Below are 24,817 nucleotides of genomic sequence, written 5' to 3' on the forward strand. Positions count from 1 at the left end.
TTTGTTCAGAAATTTATTATTTGCTCTACCTCTATTAGCTTTTCAAATGACAGACTTCCACTCTATTGTCAAGCTCAACGAGAAAAAAAAGAACTGTTGGGAATAACTGCATTATAAATACTGCGCAATAAAGAGCTAAAATCAGGGAGCTTTGTGAAGATGTTAACACTTCCTCCTGTGAGACAAGAGGTAGTAAGAAAGTGGAAGGACACAATATAAGCCTTTCTCCTCTTTGCCTAGCCTTTATTAAATAGTACATACAAACTGTTGTGCTTCCAGTAGAGAACATTTTTACCTATTTGTTTCAAAAAACCCAAACAACCCAGAACAATAGGACTTAAAAAAAAAAATCAAAACAGAACCCCCCCCCATTAAATAGCGAGCTTTGTGTAGCTTTATTTCACAAAATTTCCTCTCCTCAAAAGGACATGGAGGTAACATTTTTTTCATCTATATCAATTAAGCATAGCAAATTAGAAGTGTTTTTTAATTAAAAGATTCTACCTGTAGCCTAAAGAAGAGCTCTAGCAACTCCTGCAGAAGCAGTGAGGTGCTATAGCCAGAGCTTTTTTTTCTCTGCCCATCTGCTGAGAGTTCACTGCCCCACAGCACACCTATCAGAAGACACTATGTCCTTGTGCCTCAGCTACTCTACTGTAAAGTGCCACGTTTCAGCTTGAATTGCTGATAAAGATGAACTACAGCTAAGCTACCAGACCTTACAGTGGAATGAATGAAGTACAGGCACATGTTTATTTCTGCTGTCATAGCTATGAGTGAAGAACCAGAAGAGCTTACTCCCTATGCCATTCCAGCAGCAGCCACATCTGCTCCTGAGCTGTCCAGCTACTGCATACCTGGTAATCATCAGGTGTAAAGGTTATGAACCTGAATTAGACCTTTTGCATACAGTCTACAGTGGGTTTCCATGAGGAAGTTATTGCAAGTGTAGCTGTTACAGCCAAGCAAAAAATAAAAACAACACCAAATGCTCTTTTTAATCTCAAAAGGAGAAACAAAATGCAATTATATAGGAGTTTGAAACTTTGACTGAAACACAGTTATCTCAGAGTACCTCTTGGCCATAGGACCAATTGGGACAGGAAAGCTCATCATCAGATCACTTACATGGGAAGCAATTCTAAACAGACACTGGGAACTTAACTATCCCAGCACTGTGGACTGCCCATAAAGCCTCTTTCAAGTAAGGTAGGCGGTGCTTGCACCCTCTAGAAAGCAATGCCATGTTCTCGTAGAAGAGCGCCAACTTCTTGGTGGGAGATGTTACATGTAAAGGGAGAATATCTGCTTAACATGTGGTCAAGCACTTTTGGAGCGCTGCAGGAATGGGTTTGGTGATGTTTGGTGGTGTTGTTTTGTTTGTTGTTTTAAATTAAATCATGCAACACATGAAAGGTAGGGGCAAATAATTTTTGCAGGCATCCACCACATTGCCGGCAATGAGATGTGCCACAACAGCAAGTGTTAGCTCTAGACAGCTGTTACCTATAGATCAATGGCATTTAAAATAGAAAATCTTTCATACACAGTGTTATGAATAAAATTGCACTTGATTTTGTTAAAAACTCATATCATTGTAACTTTTCCAAATATTTCCATTCTGGCATCTTAATTTTCTTCATCAACAGGAGCTTCTCTCTAAAACCCTCTCATGCATATTGGGCACATGACATACAACAGCAGTTGTATCTACCAGTAAATGGGTCTGTTGTTTCTTCAGTGCTTACTTCTAGATGTCCCCACCCTCCCCCCAAAAAGGTACAGGCAGTTCACCTCTAGTTGTCAATTGTAACACTGAAATATAAACTCCTCAAACAGACATTAGGAATTTTAGTTTCACAGATTAAATATTTGAAAAGTTACAGAAGGTGCTGGAATAGTACATATGTAAATTGCTTAAAAATCCAAACTCGCAGCAACTTTGTAAATTCAAATTTCTGAAAGGTTTATAATGTCCTTGTGAACTTCTTCCACAGCAAGACACCCTCCACGACAGTAAAGCATCAAACTTTCAAGGCTGAGATCAACAAACAAATCAGCAGGATGCACTTGCTCCACCAAGCAACTTTAAAAGAGGCGTCTCCACTTCCAGCAGCAAAAAGCTACTCCTTCATTCCATTTTGGACCTTTCGAAGTGTGTAATCATTCTTTCCTGGAAAATAAAATACCCAATGGTGTCATTTCCCCCAGTAGGTTTACCTTATTCAGAATGTGCACATTCACAACAAATGTAAACTCACATGCATTTTAAGTCAGGAGTCCAACTTACACAGCAGATATAGCACTTTTTTTAGAATACATATTTGGAATACATGTTTGTATTCTAAGAAGTTGTCCCCACTATCCTTCCCCCCTTGTAGTATTTTACTGCTGCACTGACAAGATCACAGTCCAGTTTTGATAAGCCAAGTCTTTACCAGCTGACTCATGACTCCTTTGGCATGTGAGAAGACTAATTTGAACTGAAGACTTCTTTACTGACCTCATCTGAATCCAGAAGAGCTGGAAGAGCACTGCAGTGGGGGGGGGAGAAAAAAAGTTAAAATTAATACATACTAAGAGCATACGATTGACAACTATTTTTAACCTTATGTTGCTTTTAGGGCACAGAAGAGCAACAAAGACAAACCTTTCAATTTAACAGAAATTAGAGAAAGACACACAAAAAAGGAAGAGCCCAAGGAATATTCTCAACCACCTTTGCAGTTTCAAATTCTTTTTTTCTATGCTTCTCATTATCAACTGAACAATTTCCAAGTTTCCAAATAAGCCACATCATTCATGCAGGAACACTGTTAAACTACTCTGAAGAAATTTACAATATGGGACCATGTTGTAAAAACACGGCCCAGGAATCAAACAAGTTCCACTGGTACCCCAGCCTATAATAGACATCCCATCTGTTGAGATATTGTCTCTTCACAACCCTGATCAGACTCTCAGGAACAGAAAACCCTGCAGCAGAGGAGCTCAAAGTGTTCTTTCATAACTTACACCAGTCTAGTTCTTTTTTTCTTAAGGAATCCTATCAGTCTTCAAAAAATCAGTATTAGAACTGGGAAAACCAAATTCAACTCAGAAAATGCACTTTTTCATCCTCTAGAAACTTAACCTAATTTCTTGTCTTTACCTAACTTCAAGGAAAGTTTTGTACTTCAATCCATAGCCTCTGCCAAAAATACCTGTTCAAATTTGTGAACATAATTAATCTGTGAACATCAGTTTTGCTACAAAAAAGGTAGCATTTTTAGGATGTAAAAGTTATTAAAAGCAGAATAGATGTAGACATCATACAGCTGACTATACTGCCAGAAACATAAAAATTTCAACTTTATTTGGAATGTCGGTTGTAAACTAAACTACATTATTCCATGGTTTACATTCAGCAAGATACTCAAGGGTCTTTTCAGAGCACTTAACAGAAAGAGGGTTTGTTTGTGTCTGTCTTCTAGGATTTAACTTTAGGTGAAGTGCAAAGCAGTCTGTGGTTTCACAGTCTGAGGCAGTGTTCTTTTAAGTCAGCAGGTTCAAATCTGACAGACTGCATACAGCCAAGGTGGCAGGCAGGGCACGAAGGAAGTCAGAGGCGGAGGGCAGGAGTTGCCATGCAGCAGCATGGGAGGGAAGGGCCAGCCAGTAGCTAGTTGTGGTCCTGTGGGCAAGGAACCTTCTTTTATTGTTACTATAATAATTACTCACACATCTGTCACTGATGATCTATATCATTCTCCTCTACCTCTCTTCTCTCTTGCTACAAATACAGAAATTAAACAGAAAACAAAAGTCAGTTTCCCCAAAATGCTGTCACATGCAAACCTTTTTTTTCCTCAGCCTACTTGACAAAAAGTAATGTATTTAAAATGTCAGTTAAAAATTTAAACAAAAACCAAAAACCCAAACAAACAACAGGAAAAAACATCTTCGATTTGATTTCTGGATTACAGAAAACACATTCCAGGAAAAAAAAAAAAAAAGAGGACTAAAGAAAAACTAGCTGTGAACTCTTTAACAGTCTAATGGTGACTAGGAAAAGGAGGACCTCAGGACACCTCGGTTATTTACATAATCTAGTTTTAGTTTCTCAACAAAGAACACTATCTTTTGAAGATGGTAATAGATGAAACAATATAAAAAGCACAAGTTAGATTTATCAAAGGTATTGTCCATATTGTCAGGATTTCTCATTTCTATCTGGTGAACAGTCTCTTAATTCACAACACAAGTACATTTGTTCTGAAGTTGTGGAAATGACTCTCTCATCCCCCTGGGTCCCAAAACAGAAAAGTTTGATTTTCATGTTATCCTCAGGTAAGTAGTACACAGTTGCGATCAACCTTTGAGAAAAACAATGTCAACGACAAAAATATGACTGCTATTACAATGAATTCCTACATGTTCTTTCCACTTTTAAGTTTATGCACAAATTCCATGAAAATTCCAAGACATATTTTCTACCTCCTAGATGAATGTGGCTTGTAAGCCACATGGAAAAAAAATGCACATTATCCTCAAGTATTTAGGCAGGTACATAACAATATCCATATCACCCCATTCAACTAATAAATCACAAATCTCAAAACTAGAAGGCAATTTATTTAAAATTGTCCCTCTGAGACTAACAAACTTGTTAAAATAATGTATTACTCATTATCAGAATATGGTATTATACAGTTCTATCTATACTGGATTGCACAAACATTCCTAAAGAACAGACTGAATTCTAAAGTTTCCACTGTACATACAGGAAATCTGATGGAAAACCTGTATTTGCTTTCTTTTCAGAAGTAATGCAAACTTAAAATACTTTGACTTACTCACACTGAAGCAAACCAAAAACCTCATATTTATTGGCTCAAAACTTTGCAAAACTACTCATAACTACTGTGAGCAAACAAAGAAGAGATGAATCTATATTCTTTGAGGTAGAGAGTGTACTCACAGCTTTGTTTGCTTTTACATTCCCATTTGGTTCTTGCTTTGTACTTCTCATTTTCATTCCCTCTGAAAACAAAAGGAAAAAAGATTGGGATAACTGAACTATAATTGTTCGTAGACTGTAAGTGAAAGTGCTGAATCTTCATTTAAGATATTTCATCAGATTCAAGAGGCAGAATTAGACAAGTTAATGATTAGAGACAGCTTTCCCTTTGGAAGGCTTGTAGTATTTTTTCCTGACAGGTGGAATACCTGTTTTTTTCTGAATTTTGTGATTTTACCTAGGAAATATAAATTTTCTAATCATTTTAGTTAAGCCAGACATCAGCAGCATAGAACTCTGACACAGTTACCCAGAGAGGCTGTGGAATCTCCATCCTTGCAGATACTCAAAAGCCATCTGGACATGGTCTGGGGCAACCTGTTCTAGGTAAACCCTGCTTGAGCAGGGCATTTGGACAGGATGACCTCCAGAGGTCCCTTCCAGCCTTAACCATTCTGAGACACAGGCAACTCCCAAAGTTTATTTTACCTACTGGCTGCTGACCGGCCACTTGGTTGACTTACGAGATGAACAGCAACATGCATCTCCCAGCCTGACAGATACCCAGATAGAGCTGATTTGCCAAATGCACCTAATGGATTACACACTTCTCCTCATCTGCTACACAAGGCAAACAGCACCAATATATCCCAACATAATGAATTGTGGACAGACAGCAGCAACAGGTATGTGCCCTACCTTTTACACAGCTTATGAACAGAGGTGTTACAACAGACAATTTCATGAATAAACATATTCATCCCACTGGACATTCCTATGTTAGACCTTAACATGGAAAATTAAGATTGCAGAGTTCAGAGCACAGATAATAAATGAAAATTCTTAATTGGGATTTTAAAAGAGAACTGCACACTAAACCGCTGCCTAGCAACAATATCCAAGAGATCCTTGTCATTATGACTGGATTCAAACCTAAGACTTGACATATTCAATAAAACAAAGTCCACTAGACACTGGCAAAGCAACATCAGCAGTAGCAGTGTTTCCAGTGTCAACCCCAGAATTAAACATTGGCAATGTAAACACTAAAGATAAAGCCAGTATTTCCTCTAACTACATGTATTGATGGCAATTGATTCCACTTTTCCAGCAGTAATGAATTTTTTGCCAGAGAGGAAGACACCTTCCTCCACAAAAGTGTCTCTTTAACACTGAAATTAGGTGGAAAAATTTTTTTCTTACCAAAGCTTTCCTTTAACATTGGCTCTTTCTGCTCATCATCATCCTCCTCTTCTGACAGTGGTGAGAAAGCAAACCTTCAGGTGTGAAAGAATGAAAGCTCTTAGAATTGTATCTCTTGCCTCCCAAGAGATCCATTACCCCAGCATTCACATGACTTGATTATTCTGTGTAGTTCACTATTTTTAAGACCGATGCTCAACTACATAATCAAAAGTTTAAGTCACTTCTTTTTAAATAAGTTCAGCAACCAGGAACAGACTGGATTTTATGTATGTGACTTCTCTATGCTTACTTTTCCTCAAGCCCCTACACAGACTGCTTAGTATCCTTATGGATCAGTATAGAGTAACTAAAAATCACCCTCCAGTACTTCTTTGAATAAACAAGCATTCCCAAAACCCAGTATTTTTAGGAAGAGGTAAGAAAAGCTGAACCTTTGGTTGTTAGCAGATGGTCTCCACAGAATCATGATGACAAAAAGGATCATTGAAAACAATAAACGCCAGATGGCATCATCCACCCATAGCTCCTGCCAGTCCTGCCAAGAAATACAGCAGCACAAATGGAAAGTATTGAGAAGCAAGAAATTCCATGTCCTCATCTCTTTCCAAGGGTGAACTACAGGCATCTGTCAAACAGGCTCATTACTCACAACAGTGAGAATTTTAGCATGTGGTACCATGTGGCAATCTCACTGCCAAATGCAAACTTATTAAGAGGCAGCAATTGTAGAAAACATTCAATATAAACTCACCGACTGACAGTCCACCAGCCTGAACTTCATGGTGGTCCAGATGATAAATACAATAGATGCTGCAATATTCAAACAAACAAGTTGCTTATTACTACAAAATACGCCAATTCAAATATCCCACCAACAGGACTCTTTCCAAAACAAAGACCAAAAACCTAAACAGTGAAGTCTTGACATCCAATTTAATAGTTTTGAAAAACGAGAGATGGATTTATTGTACTGACCTTATACAATAATTTAGGCACAGACACATAGAGACACAAGGCATAAATCAAATATTAAGTATTTAGCCAACTCCTCACTCCTATTTATTTTTCTTACATTACTTTTATCTCCCCTCCAAATCATGGTTTCATTATCAGCTGAAAAACAAAGCTTACCTTGAAGTAACCCAGCAATCTGATCTGCTTGAATGCCTTAAGCATTCAGATCTTGACCCACAACGGTTCCAACGCTCAAACTATGCCCTTACCATAATTTTACAACAGACTTCCCTCCACTAAGGTGTTCTAAGTTGACTAAGAACCACGTGCTGAAAGGAATTTCAATCAGAGCTTTAAAAGGAATGTGCTTTTTTGCCTGATTGTTTAAATAAAGGCACAGTCTTTAGAAGTTTTCTGCTCATTGTATTGATAGCAGAGCACCTGGAAGCATCAGCAGATTTGTTCTTGAAGTTCAGTTCATCACTATTATAAATGGAAAAAGAAATTGAACCTGTACTCTTCCAGAATACAGAGCACAAATGTGTATTCTTCCAGAATACAGAGGGCATTATGTTACAATACTAAGAATACATTTTTCAAGAATCACTCTGGTCCTTCAGCTATCTGGTCTTCAGACATCTTAAAAATGAGAAAGTATACAGTGATACTGTGATTTTGGCAAAAAGTATCTCTGTGAAGTTAACAGCGTATGATAATAATCTTTTGCCCCCTAGCAGCTTGTAGTGGGATTTAAGTGTTCCCTTAGAGGAGCTGCATTACTATTGATTTTATTAACATCAGGACTAATAATCCACTGTCTCTGAAATATCAACACAACACTTGGCAAAGACCCACTGTTAGAAATGGGTCAAGAGTCAGAAATACCAAGAACTTTGATTGTATTTACAGAAAGGTCACCAAATTTAAAGATTTGCTTTAGTGACCAAATCAAGCCATATATGGAAATGGAAAGTGGTCTTATTTGATAGACGTAATTTTCTGCTTACCTGCTACTGCCAAGATGAGCGTGTTTGTGAAGTGCCGATACAAAGAGAGCTTCACAACATTCCTTCGAAGTTTTAGCAGCTTCATTGTTTGAGTTAAGCTGATGAATATGTATGAAAAGTCAAGGAAAAGCCTCTGAAGGGACAATCTGGTCACAGACTTAGCATGAGGAGACCCAGATCTTACGATCAACAGCTCTCCCACCCCCAGAGCCCTCCAAAAAGACAGTTCTCAGTAGAAGAAAAGGTTGATCCTATAGCAAAGGTACCAAAGAGCAGAATCAGTCCCTTAGGACTGTTATTTAGTTCATCTACACCTATAACTCTTGTCACACAAAGACGGTATCCAGGCATCTATTTTGGGCTACGGTCCATTCCTCCAGAACAGTGTCACTTGTACTTCTGATAAAATAAAAGTCAAATTTGAACTAAAAATGAGTTAAAATCCAAGTAATGTATACGGGTGCCATCACACTTTCTTTTTTATTTTATTCCCAGTGACAAAACAAGTGCTTAGAAGAGATATCATGATAGGGGAGAATTGTGGTTTTCATGGCTTGGCAGCAAGCTATTCACATTTTAATTTGAGTTTTTGCTAAGAAATAGTGTTCACTAAGAACACTTTATAGGGGTTTTGCTATATACAAGTTCAGTATTTAATGTCAGTTGCTAAAGTCACACAAGATTATGGTTGCTTGTCAAGACACCAAAAAGTGAACTGCCCCGTTTTGTCACCTACTTCAAGATTATTTCTGATTTTACAGAAAGACTTTTAGGTTTGATGTTGCTAAGCAATCTTCTCCTCAAAACATAAACTGAGTCAGTTCTCCAAGGGTTCCTTCTCTGATGCTGTGACATGCTACACTAGAACAAACTGCTTTCACACTCAACAATCAGAGACTGATAACAGACAGACTATATTCAGGAGCAGCTTTAACACAGATTCATCCAGTGCAAGAAAAACTAGGTGAGCAGTAGGTAGCAGGAGCTTACCTGAACACTCAATTACAGAAGTTCTATAACTTCTACCAGAACTAGAAAAAAATATATACTTGAAGATTATTTAAAAAAAAATTCAGCCCCAAAGACTTCCCAAAAAAACAAATTTAAAAGAAAACACACCCCATCAAGTAAAACAGTGAAGGATATCCACCAGCACAGGGCAGTATCTAGGAAAGCCAGGGGAATAAAAGCCAAGGAGGCAAGATCATTCTGGGCCTGGAGATAAAGAGAGAGCCAATAAGAACAAAAAAGAAAACAAGGTACAGAAGTGAGGAGGGTGAGGCTATTTTACGTGAAACCACAAATACACCACCACAATGCTTCTGAGTTTTGCTACAGAAACAGAGGGCTTGAACCAAGAGTTTAGCCCAATGCATAGAGAGGAACTGACAATACCACACTGTCAGTTCCCAGTTCTCCACCAGCAAGGCAAGAAGCAGTTTTCCAGATTAAGTCAATCTAGCGCTGTTAAAAGGGAGTCTCTGCTGAGGCAGTTGCTGTGATTAATTGCTCTGGCCACTTCCATTACAGAAATCTAGCAATCAGCTTGTTAGAGATGTAGTAATTAAATCTTTTACCCTATCCATGGACAAACTGAAAGCTTCACTGGCAACACCAAGTTTGACTAAAGAGGCAAAACTTGCCTTTGTGTTTACATCAAAAACTATCAAAGTCCTAACAGAAACAAGCAAACCACATTCTTTGTAAGACAGAAATAATAAGCTGTGAATAAGCTTGTAGCATTCTGAAGTTTATAAAAGGATATCCACAAAATAATACAGGCATCAATCATGGACAGGGCCAAGTTTGCTATCAGAGCCACAGTGTCATAGAAAAACTGGAAAAGTACCAAATATGTGACAGGTTAAAAACCTTATCCCAAAATACCAAAAACAGAACAACAGAAATCTACATCCCAAGATGCACTTCCTAATGAATCCAGGAGCAGCAGCACTTACACACGCTTCCCCAGTCACAGCCTCCAAAACTGGAGTGGTGGGGATTTGGGTTATTTGTTGTTTTGTGTTTTGTTGTTGTTGTTTGGTTTTATTTTTTTATTCTTGGGTAGGGTTTTCTTGACTCATGACCAGATGATCCAAGCTGTACGTTTGTGTCTGCAACTAGCCCTACCTAATCCAAAGTATTAGACACAAGGGTCCAGGCTGAAACCTGGCTAATCAGAAAACTAGCAGAATTATTTCAAACTATACAGAATTATATCCTACTAAATAGACAAGACTTAAAATAATTGTCAATAATCCATATCCACAGTCTCAGAATTTAACCACTTCATTGTCTCTTTCAGCATAGCTCTAGATTCTTCCTTGGCATACAAGTAAATAAAGCTGATAGTGTCTGTGGCATATGGGAAAATTCAAGCAGTTATTACTGACCCCTGTGACTCTAAGAACACCTTCCATGCCAGAAAATAATAGATAAAGAGCTCCAGCCATAACAACTTTGTGAAGAGTAACTCCAAGGCGAGGCCTGTAGGAAAAAAAAGTGAAATTCAGATTAAGTGGGGAACTAAAAGTGAAGTCATGTCAACTTGAGTCTCACACAAGGTATGAAGCACGTGAATAAAAGGTCCTTGTGACAAGCAACTTCTGAATCCAGAAATAATTTTATCATGGTGCTCAAAGCATACTATTAATTTTGTCTTATGGTATAATGTGACCAAGGGAGAGATTGGTAACAGTCCTGTTTCCTAGTTAACCTGCTTAGTATCTTACAACCATTTCAAGAAGTCACATCCCACTTCTACACCAGTTCCCCCAGTACACCCTCACTTGCCAAAAGCTTCCACTACCACACAGTGTGTTGTTTTACCATTGAATATAGTTAGGGATGGACAGATAAGCAGCACTCCTAGCAACAGAAGCCTCCTAAAGCAGATCCCCTCCTCTATCAGTGATCACTGACCTTCTCTAATTTCTATAAGACGCCCTCACCCAGAAGGCAGGCACATAAAGCTCCCATTCCACTCAGGGGAGTATCTCAACAATGACTCAGACACTCACCCAACAGCAGTACACAGAAAAGGATGGAAGGAAGAGTGATAGCAATACAGAACTGTATGTCTCTGTTTACTAGTGAAGAAGTCTAGATCTTCACAGCACTTAATTAAAGCACCTACCTTTTAACAAGCAAAGTACAGGGAGATGAATATTGCCCTAAGTTATTAAAAAACAATAGTGAAAACACTTTAAATAGAACACAACAAACCTGTAACAAATTACTTACTTGACTATCCCATATCCCAAGCTGACTATGATGACCAGAGTTCGAGCCAATGATCGCTTCACAGCAGAGAGAAGTTCTGCCAGTATTACTGCTCCTTGAACTACCAAAAGCAAAGAGGAGGAAGTCAGGTTATTAAAATATATTTTCTGTTCTATTAACTACTGCATATGCTATTGTAGCACAAGAGCAGATATAGAAGGTAGGCTACTGAAGTGCATAATCTTTTTATTATCTACATCTGGAGTAAGCTTTCAGAAAAGATAGGTCACTTGGCTTAAGAAAAAACCTGCTGAAAAAGTTTACATCCACAGAAAGTGGAGAGTAAATGATGCATAAAACATTTATTCATAGGGTCAGCCTGGATACTCTTCCAAACAAGTCAGCCAATAAAACCTTGTGTACCATGGGTGTGGCCAATTAGCAAAGTCATAATGACATTTTACTTGCAGAGTTTCATTTGTATGCATCCAGCTTCAAAATTCAAAACTAGAGTACCCCAGTTTTATGTGAAGGAAATCTCTTAAAATGGATTATCAGGTTGGGCTAAATACCAAGAGTTATCTACAATGCTGTCCTGTTGAACAATGAGTTTCACACTATCTTTCCAAGGCCAACACCAACTGTCAGAAATTAATTATAAACTACACTTAGGAAGTCCTGTTTTAAACTTCAAGCCAGCACTACAATGTATACTCTCCAGAATCTACCATTCTACATGCCTAAGACACTACACTCAGGAGTCAGACTAAGCAACAGCACTTGAGCTTTAGAAGAACACATAGCATCATGTTTTCAACATATAAAAAAATACAGAAATTCTGGTTCCCTGTTCTTCGTTTTGAAACAATCCTCAAGTAATCATATGCTTAATATGCATCTGTCACCCCAATTTAGCATAAGCCATTAGTACTATGCCCCATCAATTAAACTGGGAGATGCAGCCATCACCTACCAGATTCTCCCGTGTAGCGAATATTCTGGAACTCTGCATAGAAAACTGCTTTCTCAAGCATTCCCAGGAAGATAACGGCACCAATCCAGAACTGGATCCTCAGGAGATCCCGCCAGTAACAGGCTGACCATGCAAGCCATAGAACCCCGAAGAATACATACACAATACACATCACCATGAAAAACTATTACACAAAAAGAAATAAGAAACAGGAACTTTAGACCCAGAAAAATAATTTCCTTGTTTCCATTCCACAGCTGTAAGACAACTCTATCTTCTCCCCCAGTATAGCAACTTTGGAACTTTTTAAATAGACTGTTTCATTTGTCTTCTCTGCATTCTTTAACATTGACAGTGTGATTTCTCACTGCCAATCAGAGTGACTGACTTTCTGAGCAATTGCTCTCTTGAACAGTAGTCTGCCAATTTATTGACAGGCAGCTTTTCTAAGGAAGATATCCTGAGCTACTAGATTTCAAAAACCCAGATAATAATTCAAGCAAATGATCAACTACTAGAAACTCTACTCCTTCTCCCATATTGCTTTATTAATAACTTCATAGTACATTTACAGTATTCTGCAAATAAACTTACAGGTCACCTTTACACACCATTCCATAGAACAGAGATAAGCAACTAATGCTTGTAAGCCCTCTGTTCAAATAATTCAACAACTTTTCTCAAAAGTTAATTTCCAGTAAACTCAGTTTTTAACCAAGCTTTAGGTCAGCCAAAAACCTGGAATTGAAAAAGAAATCCAGCTTTCATTTAAATATTAACATTGTGCTTTTTGGGTTTTTTTATGGTCCCGTGTTACTTGTTTGAGAAGAACTTTCATGGTACATCTCCTACAGCAAACAATAAGCTTGACAACGCTACTCAAAAGTAGATTTTCTAAAGCATCATAGCAGAGCAAGTTAAATTTTCAAAAAGCACACTAAGAGGGATTAGGAGGAAAGTAAGACATTAGATGAATAGCAGGAAGTACTTAGCCAAAGTAAACAAGCAGTCTCCTCTTCCAGAAGGAAGATTTTTTTTTTAAAGCAAGCAAACTGAAATTAGCTGCACAATCCATTGAAACTTTCACCAACTGAAAACACCTTCCTTAGGAGAACAGCTTACTGATCCTTACAGATTTTCACATCTGACTAACCCATGCAGTTCAAATGCTAAAAACCTAGGCATGATAGTTCATGAGCAGATGCTCCATTATGGAAACATTTAGAGAGACAGACCTTTTTCTGGACCTGTCACATGGAATATTCACACTGGTGAATTACATTTCAATCGAGCTGCTGGTGGCTTTTTATTTCTGCGGGAAGTAAAATGTGTTTCAGAAATGCTGTTGGGCTCAACTGTTTACAGGTCATTCTTGCCAATTAAGTCAGTCTAGAGACTTTGCTTGTTGTTGATCCCCAGCTAAAGTTTGCCTTCACTAAATAAACATTAAAGATTTTTTATTTTTTAGCCTTCTCAACAGAGGAAACTAGCTACCAAGTCAATAACTCCTTTGAATAAAAAGGGGATTAGCTCTTTGTAGCTCAATTATGCTTTCACTGTTAGGTAGTATTAAAGACCTCCTCATGGGGTGTGAGACAGCTGGTGGAAGAAGGAAGATTAAGCTGTAAAAGAACAAAGAAAGCAGTGACAAATGAAAGGGTAGCTGCAAACAAAAGCATGGAATAGCAAATTTTGTAAGATGTGAGCTAAGGCGAATAACAGTGTCAGTAAAACTCAGTTTAGAGCTAACAATACTGATAACTTCAGGAACTACAAATTAACATCCATTAATTCAAACAATCCAGAAAAGGACAACATTAGTGTCATGTGCAAGCATTTGAAATCTGTATCTGTTTTCTCTATCCTGTACTCAGTACAAAAAGAAAAAGCAAACAAAAAAAAGCTAAAAACCCCTCAAAACAAATAAACTAAAAACCCCACCAAACCCAAAAACACCCTCTGCTAAGTAACTTTTTCTCCTGAGACACTGGTTCTGTGTTTCCTGAAATATGAAAGCAGAGTATTTAATTGACATTCAAATCAACTGACAATTTTACAGATCAAAGAAAAGCTGGTTTACTTACAATCATCAGAGGATAGTCTGCAAGTGAGAGATACTCATACGGCCCCTTCAGTTCTACTGTCACTGTAAAAAGACAATCCAATAACCAAATTGAACAAGAACCAAAAAAAGGAAGCCAGGACTTAAATGATTTTAAGTCAAGCATAAAGAAATTACATGTCTTCACATAGCTTTTAAATCTAACTTGCACTTTAATAAAGAAAGTTAAGACTTATAACACACTCAGCTAAAAGCATGCAATTAAAATTACACGCTCCATTACCAAGTAACTCATAGCAGTACTTAAAAGTAATTTTTTCTGGAGATTCATGTGTAACAAGAAAAATTCAGAAACACACGTACGTTAACTGCTTAAGGGGATTTTCAAACTTCTCTGAAGTTTGAATAGGTTATCAATGGACAGTTACGTATCTTATAATATATCAAGGCAACAATTATGATCTTAGTACTCTACATGTTTTGAGCTTATTAATATAAATCACTGTATTGGTCTGCACATTTTTTAAAGAAAACACCAAGCCTCAAAATTGAAATGCTTTGGATTCCTCTTTATTTCCATCAGTAAACAGACAGAACAACAGTCTTAGGATCTTCAAGATACTAGCAAGCACCTATTTTCTTACGATAAGAAAGAGCTGTAGTAATACCTATGTGAAGTGAAATATAGTGTCTGATGAAATTGAACCATACACTATCTATTAAAAGTACCTTAGAATACACTCAGACTGGTAATACATAAAAATAGTGCTGTATATTCATATTTCTATACAGACAGCTATCTTACTTGTAAAGAGCTTATTTTGATATGAGGAAGGTGTTGTCCTCTCCATTCTTTTAACTCTGGTAATAGAATCCTTTGCAGTTATACTTCCAATTTGCACAATAAATATATATGGTCCATCTCGCCAAGTTTTCATAACAGCATTCATTGCCTGAAAATAAAACATCTAAATGTTAACAGTGCACAGTGAGAAGACAAAGAAAAGACAGAAGTAGACTAGCCATACATGTAAATATAAAGGTCACCTCTTCTGAGACCTAAAACTTGTTAATAAATATTTGATATGTAAATTTTAAATGTATTTATTAGACATAATACTTAAAATTTAGTTGTTTGAATGCAGAAGAATCCTCAAAGACTTGGGAGGTGACCACAGCTTTTTTTTGCAAATTTAATACTGGCTTACTGCAAGAGTACTCAAAGGTTCTGTAAAAGCTACAAAGAACTCAGAAGAGCATCCTAATTCTTCTTTTCAGACTGGAAGCATTAGGACCATCACAGAGATAAGTATTTCCTGCTGCAATCAACTGCTTGGGAACTGCACAGCTACATATAACTCAGCTCCCTGGTGAAGGCTGAATTTTACAGTGTAAGATAGAAGAGGCAGCTGAGATTTCCATAGTAGTCATTTCCTATGGACACTACTACTGCGGTCCCTGCAGCAGCTCTCACACCTGTAAGACTCCAATCCTGCCAATAAACTAACAGAGTAAGCTTGTCCAGATAAATATTTGCGCCATAAAACAAATCAGAGATTTCTTTGATTTCCACAACTGAAGAAGTTCTAGCTATCTCAGAAACTGCAATATTTACCAGGAGCTTTAAAGTTAAAACTATCTACATGTATGCCACTCACATGACTACTGCAGAACTGCCACAAAGACTTTTTTTTACAACGCCCTCTCCAAGAGAATTTTAGTATTAAGAGCATGCACTTCTTTTAAGAAACCTCCTGACTGCAAGACCTAAAGCACATTATGTATAAAAAAAAATCTGCTAATATTGACTGAAAATAAAACTTATTTAGAAACGCAGTAAACTCAAAAGAAAATGGGTAAATTTATATACACCAGTTTTGCCTTTAAACTATCTCTATCTCTTGCTGAATTGATTCCTTATTTCGCACCTGCACACACAGCTATTTGTGTTTTAGCTTTAAAGTGAATGGCCTTTAAGTACACAAGGAGTTAAATACATTTTCTTTCTTGGCATCCAGGATGATCAACTTGAAGCTATTTTGACAATTGTTCTTCCTTGAGTCTTGAACATAATAAATAATAAAAATACTAACAGGTTTGAAAATCAAGAGTAATCAGTCAACTTGTTAGGTACAATGTTTTAAAAAAATTGACTAAAAACAAAACCAAATGTATTCTGTAAGAATTAGTCACCATTTAAAACAGGTATTTTCAATTATTATTTTAAATTACAATGGAAAAAGAAAATTATTTGTTAATTTATACCATTGGTTTGAATGGTATGAGTTCTATATTTCACATACAGAAGAAGCAGTTACTCTGTTTCTGTTATTCTCCTTTCTGATTTTCCATACAGCACTACCCAGTTTCAAGCTAAAAAATTCCAGATGTCAAAAAAACCCATAGAATATCCTACCAATAATTTCTTTGTATACAAATAAATATAAATTTAAAAACCAAACCAAAACAAAAAAAGACTGCTGGATTACAAGCCATGTTTAAATTCAGTATACATACAGTTTTATCTGTCACCATGGTGTGATTTCCTGTGCTCTCCTTCTTATCTTTTAAGCCCTTAGGGAAACAAAAAACACATCACAGAAAAATGGATAAATCAATATGTCAAAATTATCTCTTCCATGACTATACTCACTCATTAGAAGGGAAGAAAAATTACCTCTTGTTTCTCAGGTGAGAGAGGTTCTGGATGAACAAATTCTTTATAGAAAATCTGCAGGATACAAGAAAGGTACAGCATTTATAGATACTTTAACATTTATAGGCACTTTACACATCAACATGACCTTACCAGAACAGCTTCCAGTAAACTTGATTATTCTCTGAACAGCTGTATTAGACAGCTTTCATTTTGATAAATCAACTGTCCATTTGTGGAGGGAGTCTGGTTTTCATCCCCTCAGATAACAGGTATCTATTTTTAGAACCCACAGACATGAGAGTAGTGAAGTTAATTTTATTTTCCAAATATTAATCTGTTGGGTATCCCCATTACTAGATAAAGTCTACGCAGACAGAAACAGGATTTTGAGATTTCTGCCTTAATCTATGAAGTAAAAAGTTCCTAGATGAGCGAGTGTCTATTAGAGATCCAGATTTTGCCAACTCTTTTAAACTTCGGTGACTCAAAATCTAGTCAAACTGCTATACCACGAGAAAAAGCCTGAACAATCAGAAGAAATTTCTGTGAAACTTAAGAAATTAGTATCTGAGATGAATATATTTTGTTAGAAATTCAGTAGACTTTTCAAAGGAATTGGATAATAATTCACTTAAAGACTTTTAAAACCCCAGTTTCACAAACCTGAACATTCAGTTAAGTTGCCCGAATTCATATTACACAGCTAAACCCACAAGATCTCCTTTATAAAACCCAGTAAAAATAGACTGACACTTGTCATATTATTAAACATAAAAAGCAGGCATGTAGTGAAGTTTTTTCTTTCTTTTTAAAAACTTTTCAAGCCATCTTCACACATCAGAGGAACTAGAGGCATTGCAAACAGATTATTAAAAACACTTTTCAAGTCATCTTTAGACACGTCCTTTTTCTTAAAACAAAAACCAAAACAACAAAACAACCAAAACCATCAAAAACCAACCCACAACACTAAGTTCAGGAGTTATGAGACATTTCCCAGTATTCTCTATCCATAAACTTGTTCAAATCAGGAATGGCTGAACACAGATGCAACGCTCCACAATTTGCCTTGAGTTCTTACGTACACCATTAAAGAAAGAAACCGTGTTACACTGCCATTGTCATCAGCAGATGGCACAGCTTTGCCTGCTGATGTACAGCCAGCATAGGGCTGACGCCTGCACTTTGCTCCCGCGCTAATTTTGCATCGTCTTCTCGCTTCCACTTGATCTGTTTCAAACGAGCACTACTATTTTTCAGTTTTAACCTGCTATCAGTGCTTAAGTAATTAACTTCTCAACACTCATTTCCATTATTCTAAATTAACATTATCTGAGCAATAAATGACAATCCTTTATTGACCCAAATTTAGTGGGATCTTTACTCTGCTGCCACTTCTACACAACTAGCAGTAGCCTCCCATAAACAAAAAAAATTTGGAACACAAAACCACAAACAAAAAGAAGCACTGAACTTTACAGTGGTTTGGTTGGGATCTTTTTTTCACCATAGTGAGCCAGATGTTGAATAGCAAGCCAGAAGTAAAGCGAAACTAAGAAATCATCATCACAGCCTGGTTGTCATAAACAGATAAAAAGCAGTACCTCCCAACCTATAGTGACACTTACATAGGATGCTAACACATCTAACAAGAATTACCACCTTCTCTATATATTGTATGAGACAACAGAGCAAACTGTGAAATTTCTACCCATACCTGAGGCCTAAGGAGCTCAGAGCAGTTTGGAAAGAGAAGAGAAGCAGTGGCATAGTATCCTGACCAACCCGGATGCTCTTCAGCTGTGGTCCCAAAATAGTTATCTGCTTGTTCATCCTGCCAAACATAGAGTAGAACTTAGATTAGCATCTAATATTTCAAATGGTTTATCTAAGTAGACAGGTGCAAGACCTGGAGAACTTCACTCTGCACACACTCTTGAACCAATTTTAACAGAATAAAGGCCATTGAGACCACACAAGACTATAAAAATGATGGCATACAGGCTCTGAGTAAGAACTAATACAGTGGAGGTGCAGTAGCCAGCATAAACTTCAGCCTACACAAAATATTAAAGATTTAAGACTCAGTCTTGTGCTAGATTAGTAGTTACAACTGTCATAATTAATATTTAAAGCAAACATGGGAAAGTATAAGCCATATGAAGCACAACTGTGTTCTACAACATTTGATAGAAACACTATACATTCATACAAATTGCTAATACTTACAATGTGCATACATAAAGAACAGAATTCAGACTAAACATGAAAAAACTCATTTTTTTCTATTCACTGTCATTAAGCATTGTTGTAAGTATTTTCAACTAGCATAAACTCACACGCTTTAGTTTAGTCAATGTACTTATTTAAGCTCCTGGGTTTAGAACAATTCTGACAAACACTTCCACCTTACCCAAAACCCAAAAAAAGTCAGCAATTGCAGCAAGCTGTTGATCAATTCCATTCCATTTCAGAAATTTGTTATCTTCCAATGGAAGAATGTGTCTTTTATGCTCAAATCGCAATGTGAATGCAAGAGCAACATCTCCAATTGCCTCCCCACTAGATTTGCTTACCCTGAAAAAAATCTAACCTATGTTTTTCCATGCAATTCTTACCCCAAAGTTGAAGACTTCATTGTAGCAGTCAGAATATCTTAAGTACCAAGTAACATTGAAACCTAAGGAAGGATCACAAGCTTTTTCATCGTCTTCAACTAAAAAAAAAAACAAAAAAAACCACCAGATAAGAACATGTAAGACACTGTCTACCTTCCATGCTTTTCCTTCCAATCTGTGCAAAACTACCCTAATTACATTTTAAACATGAAACTGAAAACAATAGAAAAACATTTTCTTCAAGTAACCCATTACTGTTCAGTGAAAGAAAGCAAGCACAGAATTCCACTATAACATCATACAATTCTATTAAAGAGCTGAAGATCATTTGGAAACCTTTTGTTCTGAAGACAATCAGGGATGTTTCTGCAACTGCAAATACCAAACAAGAGAACAGCAGTGACTCTCAGTGTTACAACGTAAAAAAACGGTCTCCCTTCCAGAGACGGGAGGGACACACACCAAGCGAAGAGAGCTAAGAACAGGATAATACTAAGAGCAATTTGCACATAAAATTTAAATATTTCAATACCATGACCAAGAAAATAACAAAAAGGTAAGATTTTGCAAGTCAACATCCATCCCCCCAAAAGACAAACCAAGCCATCTATACATTCCCTCTTGCTGCTAATGCTGCAATGCTACCTAAATCAGCAATAAGACAACTTTCCACTTTGATTTATTAGAGAACAACATGCACAAAAGTGAAACCCAAGATCTTCCCCCAGTCAGGAAAAGGGTTTTTTTGTGTTTCAAATCTTAAACTAGAACCTGATGAAGACAACTTGACATTAAGAAGGCAAGTTTCACCCTTAAACAAAATGAGCAGCGATTATTCTGGAAGAGCCATTTAGATGATTATGTTTGCATTTTCCCAGTCAGCAGATGGCAAAACTCTTTTGAGTTAACAGCATGTTTGCAGTGGCTAAGAAGTTCCCACAACTTCACAGGCACATTCATCTCAGACTTTGTTACATGCACACTTTTAATGAATGTTTCCATACTGATCACTGCAGGTAAAAAATGCAATTAGAAGAAAGACCCTGCCACGGAATCTTAATTGACTAATCCCACTTTAAACCTCATGACTACTAAAGCATGTATATGTAGAGCTAAGAAATCAACAACAGTTCCTAATACCAAAGGTTTAAGGAAAATGACTGAAAAATAAGTGTCCTTATGACACATCCTAGTAAGCACAGAAACAAGGCATACATGTTCCTCGTTTCCCTAGATGTTGCAGAGGGCACAACAAAGAAACTAAAAGACAAGACAAGCATTGCAGTGACATGGGTAGATGGCAAATTCTTTGATGACAAAGGCTCTTCTAATAAAATTGATCAAATGAGGAACATCTCAAAAAAAAGCTAGCAAAAGATTAAAAAATACCTTTTAAATACCTTTCTATCTATTAAAAATAAAAAAGCAACTACATATTCACTAAAGGTAAAACAGGTCATGACTAGAAAAATGCGCAATATCTGCAAACATCAAAATTACAGAAACCTTTAAAAGGAAGTACTCTAAAACAGAAAAAGCATCCATGGCATTTACTGAATTCAGCAACGTGGAAATCTAAGTTCCTCAGCCCTCAGAAAAAAGCCAGAAACATTCAACTTGAATGCAATCTTTGTACTCATTTACAGAGAGCAGGGTTTCTACCATGATCCTAAACAAGAAACCAAATGCCTTCTAGAATAGCACTTCAGAAAAGTAGTAGATAAAAATAAATTAATTATTGACAACACTAAATGCCAGCAGCAGTCTTCCCAGCCAGAACCAGAAAGCATCAGACACTAATATAGCACAAACATACCAAAAAAAGTCAAGAAGAGGAGAAAAAGAGACAGTGGAAAAGGAGATGCAGGGGCTCACCAAAACCATGGATGACCCATGAGCAATCATGTTTGACAAGAAGGGTCATACTGTCCACACAAATATCACATAGCAGATGGAAGAGGCAACAGACACCAAACAAAAGGAGATCAGCTTCCACAGAGACATGGGCAGAAAAGAAAAAATATGCAAAGTTGAAGTTTCTCAGTATCACATGCAGTTTAAATATAATCTAGGCTGAGAAACTGAGTAAGTTCACAGCCTTTGTTCCTTCTTCTTCCCATGATTCATTATCCAAATTCATGTAAATCTTTTAATCACACTGGTATGTAAAACAGGTGTCTTCACTAAAGAATTTTAAGACTTAATGCCTGTTTAAGGGTGCAAGCACAGTGTAGTTCAAGTCCACATCAGGAGCCAAGGGATCGAATTCTAACACCAGATCTGCCTTTTAACAAACAAATGTTATGCCTTAGTTCCTTCTCGCAGTTATTTCAGCATGATTAGACTTACCACATACTTCACTGCAAGGACCCATGTCTCAGATGCCATGTTACTACAAGTACACTATCTCTATTAAACTTTAGGAAAGAGCCTAAAACCTACCAAAGCTCCAAATGCCCTTTCAAACCCCCCTCCTTCTCCCCAAGAAGATTCCTACCTTTTGATCCTGCAGCTGTAAACTCACAATTGTCTCACTGCAAGAAGCAAACCTTAGCATTTGAGCTACACTTGACAAGTGGGAAAGCCTTAACCCTGACATGATGAGTGCTCACTATCAACCACTCAAATACTAGCCTCCTGTTTCAGATTAATGTGGGATCAGTGAAGGCACTTAACAGACTTTATTTGAAACACAAGAAGAGCAGGTATTGGAAATTAAACCTGAAAAACAGCAAGGTAAGTACTAAACATAACAGAGCACAGCAACATGCAATTTCACCAAGAAGTATTAGCGAAACCCCACAATACCTTAATTTTCTCAGTTAAAAAGAATACAATCACTGCAGCAACTAAGTCTTGACATGACACAGGCACAGATTCCACTCATTGTGTCTTGTGAGACTTTCACTTCCTCACTTGCTACAAGTGCAGAAGGGCATTCACAGGCATTGTACCTGTGTAAGCACCCAATTAGCAGACAGAAACCAAACAGCTTCCTCCCCCCACCTCAATGGTAAGAACTCGTGCAGACCAGCTTCCCCCTCCATGGTGCAATCAACCTCTCAAAGCGCTCAAAGCACATGGCAAAGATTTCAAGCCTTTCAAAGTCAGCTAGTCACTTCTACGTCATTTTACTGCCATCTAAATGCTGTGCTCATGTTCACAGGTAAGAGGGTATTTCACAGAAACTCTCCTTTGAGCAGTAACCTACATAACCCATCGACCTGGCCAGATCAGCAAAGAGCAATATGCAGAAAAAACTGAAAGGCTGCAAACATGTTTGCTCTGTAGCACAGTTGCACACTGGGATCAGGAGAAGAAAACATCTCTCAGGAGATCTCTGCCATAGTGTGCAACATTCCCTTACCACTCCCAGAAACACTCAGCTACAAAGGAACAAGTCCTCAAAAAGCATTGCCTCCTGTACAGTGGCATCAGTCACTCTGCAATACAAACAGCCCCTGTCCCAGTCAGCACCAGATCTCCCAGTCAGAGGAATTCAGCAAATCTTCAATAGGAAAAGCACACCTCACAGTACAGCTCAGCACATCCCACACCTGATTACCCCCTATCTGAAATGAAGTGGTGCTCCCATTACCCATCTTGCCCTCTCTACAGAGGGCCTGAAGAGCCATTCATTTCTGCTCCAGCCTAAACAGATCACAACTGAGAAGCTTCAAGGCTGTTAATAGAATCAATCATATCAGAGCTATGGCTTTCATACAGTGCTAGATGAGCTGTCATGGTAGCTAGTGCAGTTAAACACTTCACAGTGTTTCAAGTCCCAAATGTTAAAAGTAGGAGGGGTGTCCAAAAGAAGAAAAAGCAGGTTAATCCCTTATAACCACTTACATCTCAGGAAAATGGTGGTGTTGCTGAAGAGAATCTTCCCAAAGTTAAACTTCTTCCCCTGTAAAGGCGCAAAAACAGAAGAGACATTAGTGAGCTTAATGTCACTGAGCTTAAGTAAACATAATCTTCCATTCTGTTTTAAGTCAATACAGTAACGAAAGCAAATGCCAAATCTGGAGCCAGACTTACTGGACTTTCCAGTCATGCTTCACCACCCCTTCAACACACTCTTAAAGATGGTTTGAGAGGCTTGGGGCTTTTTGTTCTGCAAACGGAATTAATTTCACATTGACATTTGTTGAAATCATTACCATTTTCTTGCTGATGAGACAGTCTGGACTATTCAACGAAAAAATTTTTTGTTCTAAGAACCAAAAGAAGCATTTGCCATGATCCTTCAGTTTTGTTCCCGAAGCTCAAGGGTCTCAGAGAAAGCACACATTACTCCCACCGCCACGTAAAGGCAGATCTTAAGTGAGGCAAAACAGCTTTCTCCCGCAGAACTACAAGCACACATGCTTTCTCAGAAGTGCCAGAATTCCCTTCACCTTCCCTAAGGCCCGCACCTCTCGGTCCAGCGTTCCCGACGCCAGGCCCCGGCGGTGCGGGCCGCCAGCCCGGCTGCAGGGGGGGGCGCGGGGCGCCTTCTCCCCGCACAGGCCCTCCCAAGGCCGGGCACCAGTCGGGGAGACCCTACCGCTTTCGTTCCTTCCTTCCTTCCCTCCCTCTCTTCCACATCACGGCTTTCACAGGGGCCGCGCTCCCTCCGCTGCCCATCGAACTATTTCCCGCACAAGCCTTCTCTCCCCGCCGCCACGACCGACCCGCCACAGAGGGCTCCAGCCTGGCAGCGGGGAAGGGGGCAGCCACGGCCCCGAGCCCGAGCACCAGCCCCGGGTGCGGTCAGGCTTCAAAGAGGAGCGGCCCGGGCAGGGAAGCCCCCGGCCGCAGCCCGAGGACGACGCGCGGAGCAGCCACGGCCTCTTGCCCCTGTTCCCGCACACGTTCGCCCCGACCGCCGCCACACCGCCCGGCCCGGCGGCTGCAGGGCCCGGCCGCGCTCCCCGCACTCACCAGGAGCACCGGCAGCCGCCATTTGGAGCGCTGCCCGGCGCCCACCGCGCCCGCCAGCAGCAGCACCGCCAGCAGCCGCAGCAGGACGACTCCGGGCCGCCGCCGCCCCCCGCAACGCGGCGCCGCCGCCATCCCGCCGTACGGAGGCCGCCGCGCTGGCCGCGCCTCTTCCGCTCCTCGCGGGGGGACGC

The 24,817-nt window shown here is 38.6% G+C and overlaps 1 protein-coding gene across 3 annotated transcripts; it reads right to left on the reverse strand.

Moving 5' to 3' along the window:
• Positions 1 to 216: 216 nt before the first annotated feature.
• Positions 217 to 24,814, reverse strand: TMEM87A (transmembrane protein 87A). Of its 3 annotated transcripts, XM_064658143.1 has the most exons (19): positions 24,627 to 24,814; positions 23,553 to 23,610; positions 19,701 to 19,798; positions 18,800 to 18,916; positions 17,101 to 17,154; positions 16,941 to 16,997; positions 15,229 to 15,376; positions 14,446 to 14,507; positions 12,362 to 12,545; positions 11,410 to 11,509; positions 10,560 to 10,653; positions 9,309 to 9,381; positions 8,167 to 8,271; positions 6,957 to 7,015; positions 6,637 to 6,740; positions 6,203 to 6,276; positions 4,911 to 5,022; positions 2,504 to 2,534; positions 217 to 2,173 (listed from the first exon to the last, which is right to left on the reverse strand). In XM_064658143.1, exons 1-19 carry the CDS (start codon positions 24,756 to 24,758, stop codon positions 2,132 to 2,134), a joined length of 1,704 nt encoding a protein of 567 aa, XP_064514213.1. In that variant the 5' UTR covers positions 24,759 to 24,814; the 3' UTR covers positions 217 to 2,131. The 3 variants fall into 3 exon arrangements, with proteins under 3 accessions (XP_064514213.1, XP_064514211.1, XP_064514212.1); XM_064658141.1 differs by lacking the exons at positions 217 to 2,173; positions 2,504 to 2,534; positions 9,309 to 9,381 and adding an exon at positions 9,928 to 10,003 and having other exon boundaries at positions 4,859 to 5,022; positions 24,627 to 24,813; XM_064658142.1 differs by lacking the exons at positions 217 to 2,173; positions 2,504 to 2,534 and having other exon boundaries at positions 4,859 to 5,022; positions 24,627 to 24,812.
• Positions 24,815 to 24,817: the final 3 nt, after the last annotated feature.

This window comes from Pseudopipra pipra, chromosome 6 (assembly GCF_036250125.1).
Source record: "Pseudopipra pipra isolate bDixPip1 chromosome 6, bDixPip1.hap1, whole genome shotgun sequence".
Classification (NCBI taxonomy): Eukaryota; Metazoa; Chordata; class Aves; order Passeriformes; family Pipridae; genus Pseudopipra; species Pseudopipra pipra.

Excerpts from the sequence above, each read along its gene's own strand:
- TMEM87A (XM_064658143.1), bottom strand. The coding sequence starts at position 24,758 with ATGGCGGCGGCGCCGCGTTGCGGGGGGCGGCGGCGGCCCGGAGTCGTC. Across the intron at positions 19,799-23,552 it reads CACCACCATTTTCCTGAGAT|TTGAAGACGATGAAAAAGCT; the intron begins GTAAGTGGTTAT and ends TTTTTTTTTTAG. Across the intron at positions 5,023-6,202 it reads AATGTTAAAGGAAAGCTTTG|AGGGAATGAAAATGAGAAGT; the intron begins GTAAGAAAAAAA and ends TTTTGTTTTCAG.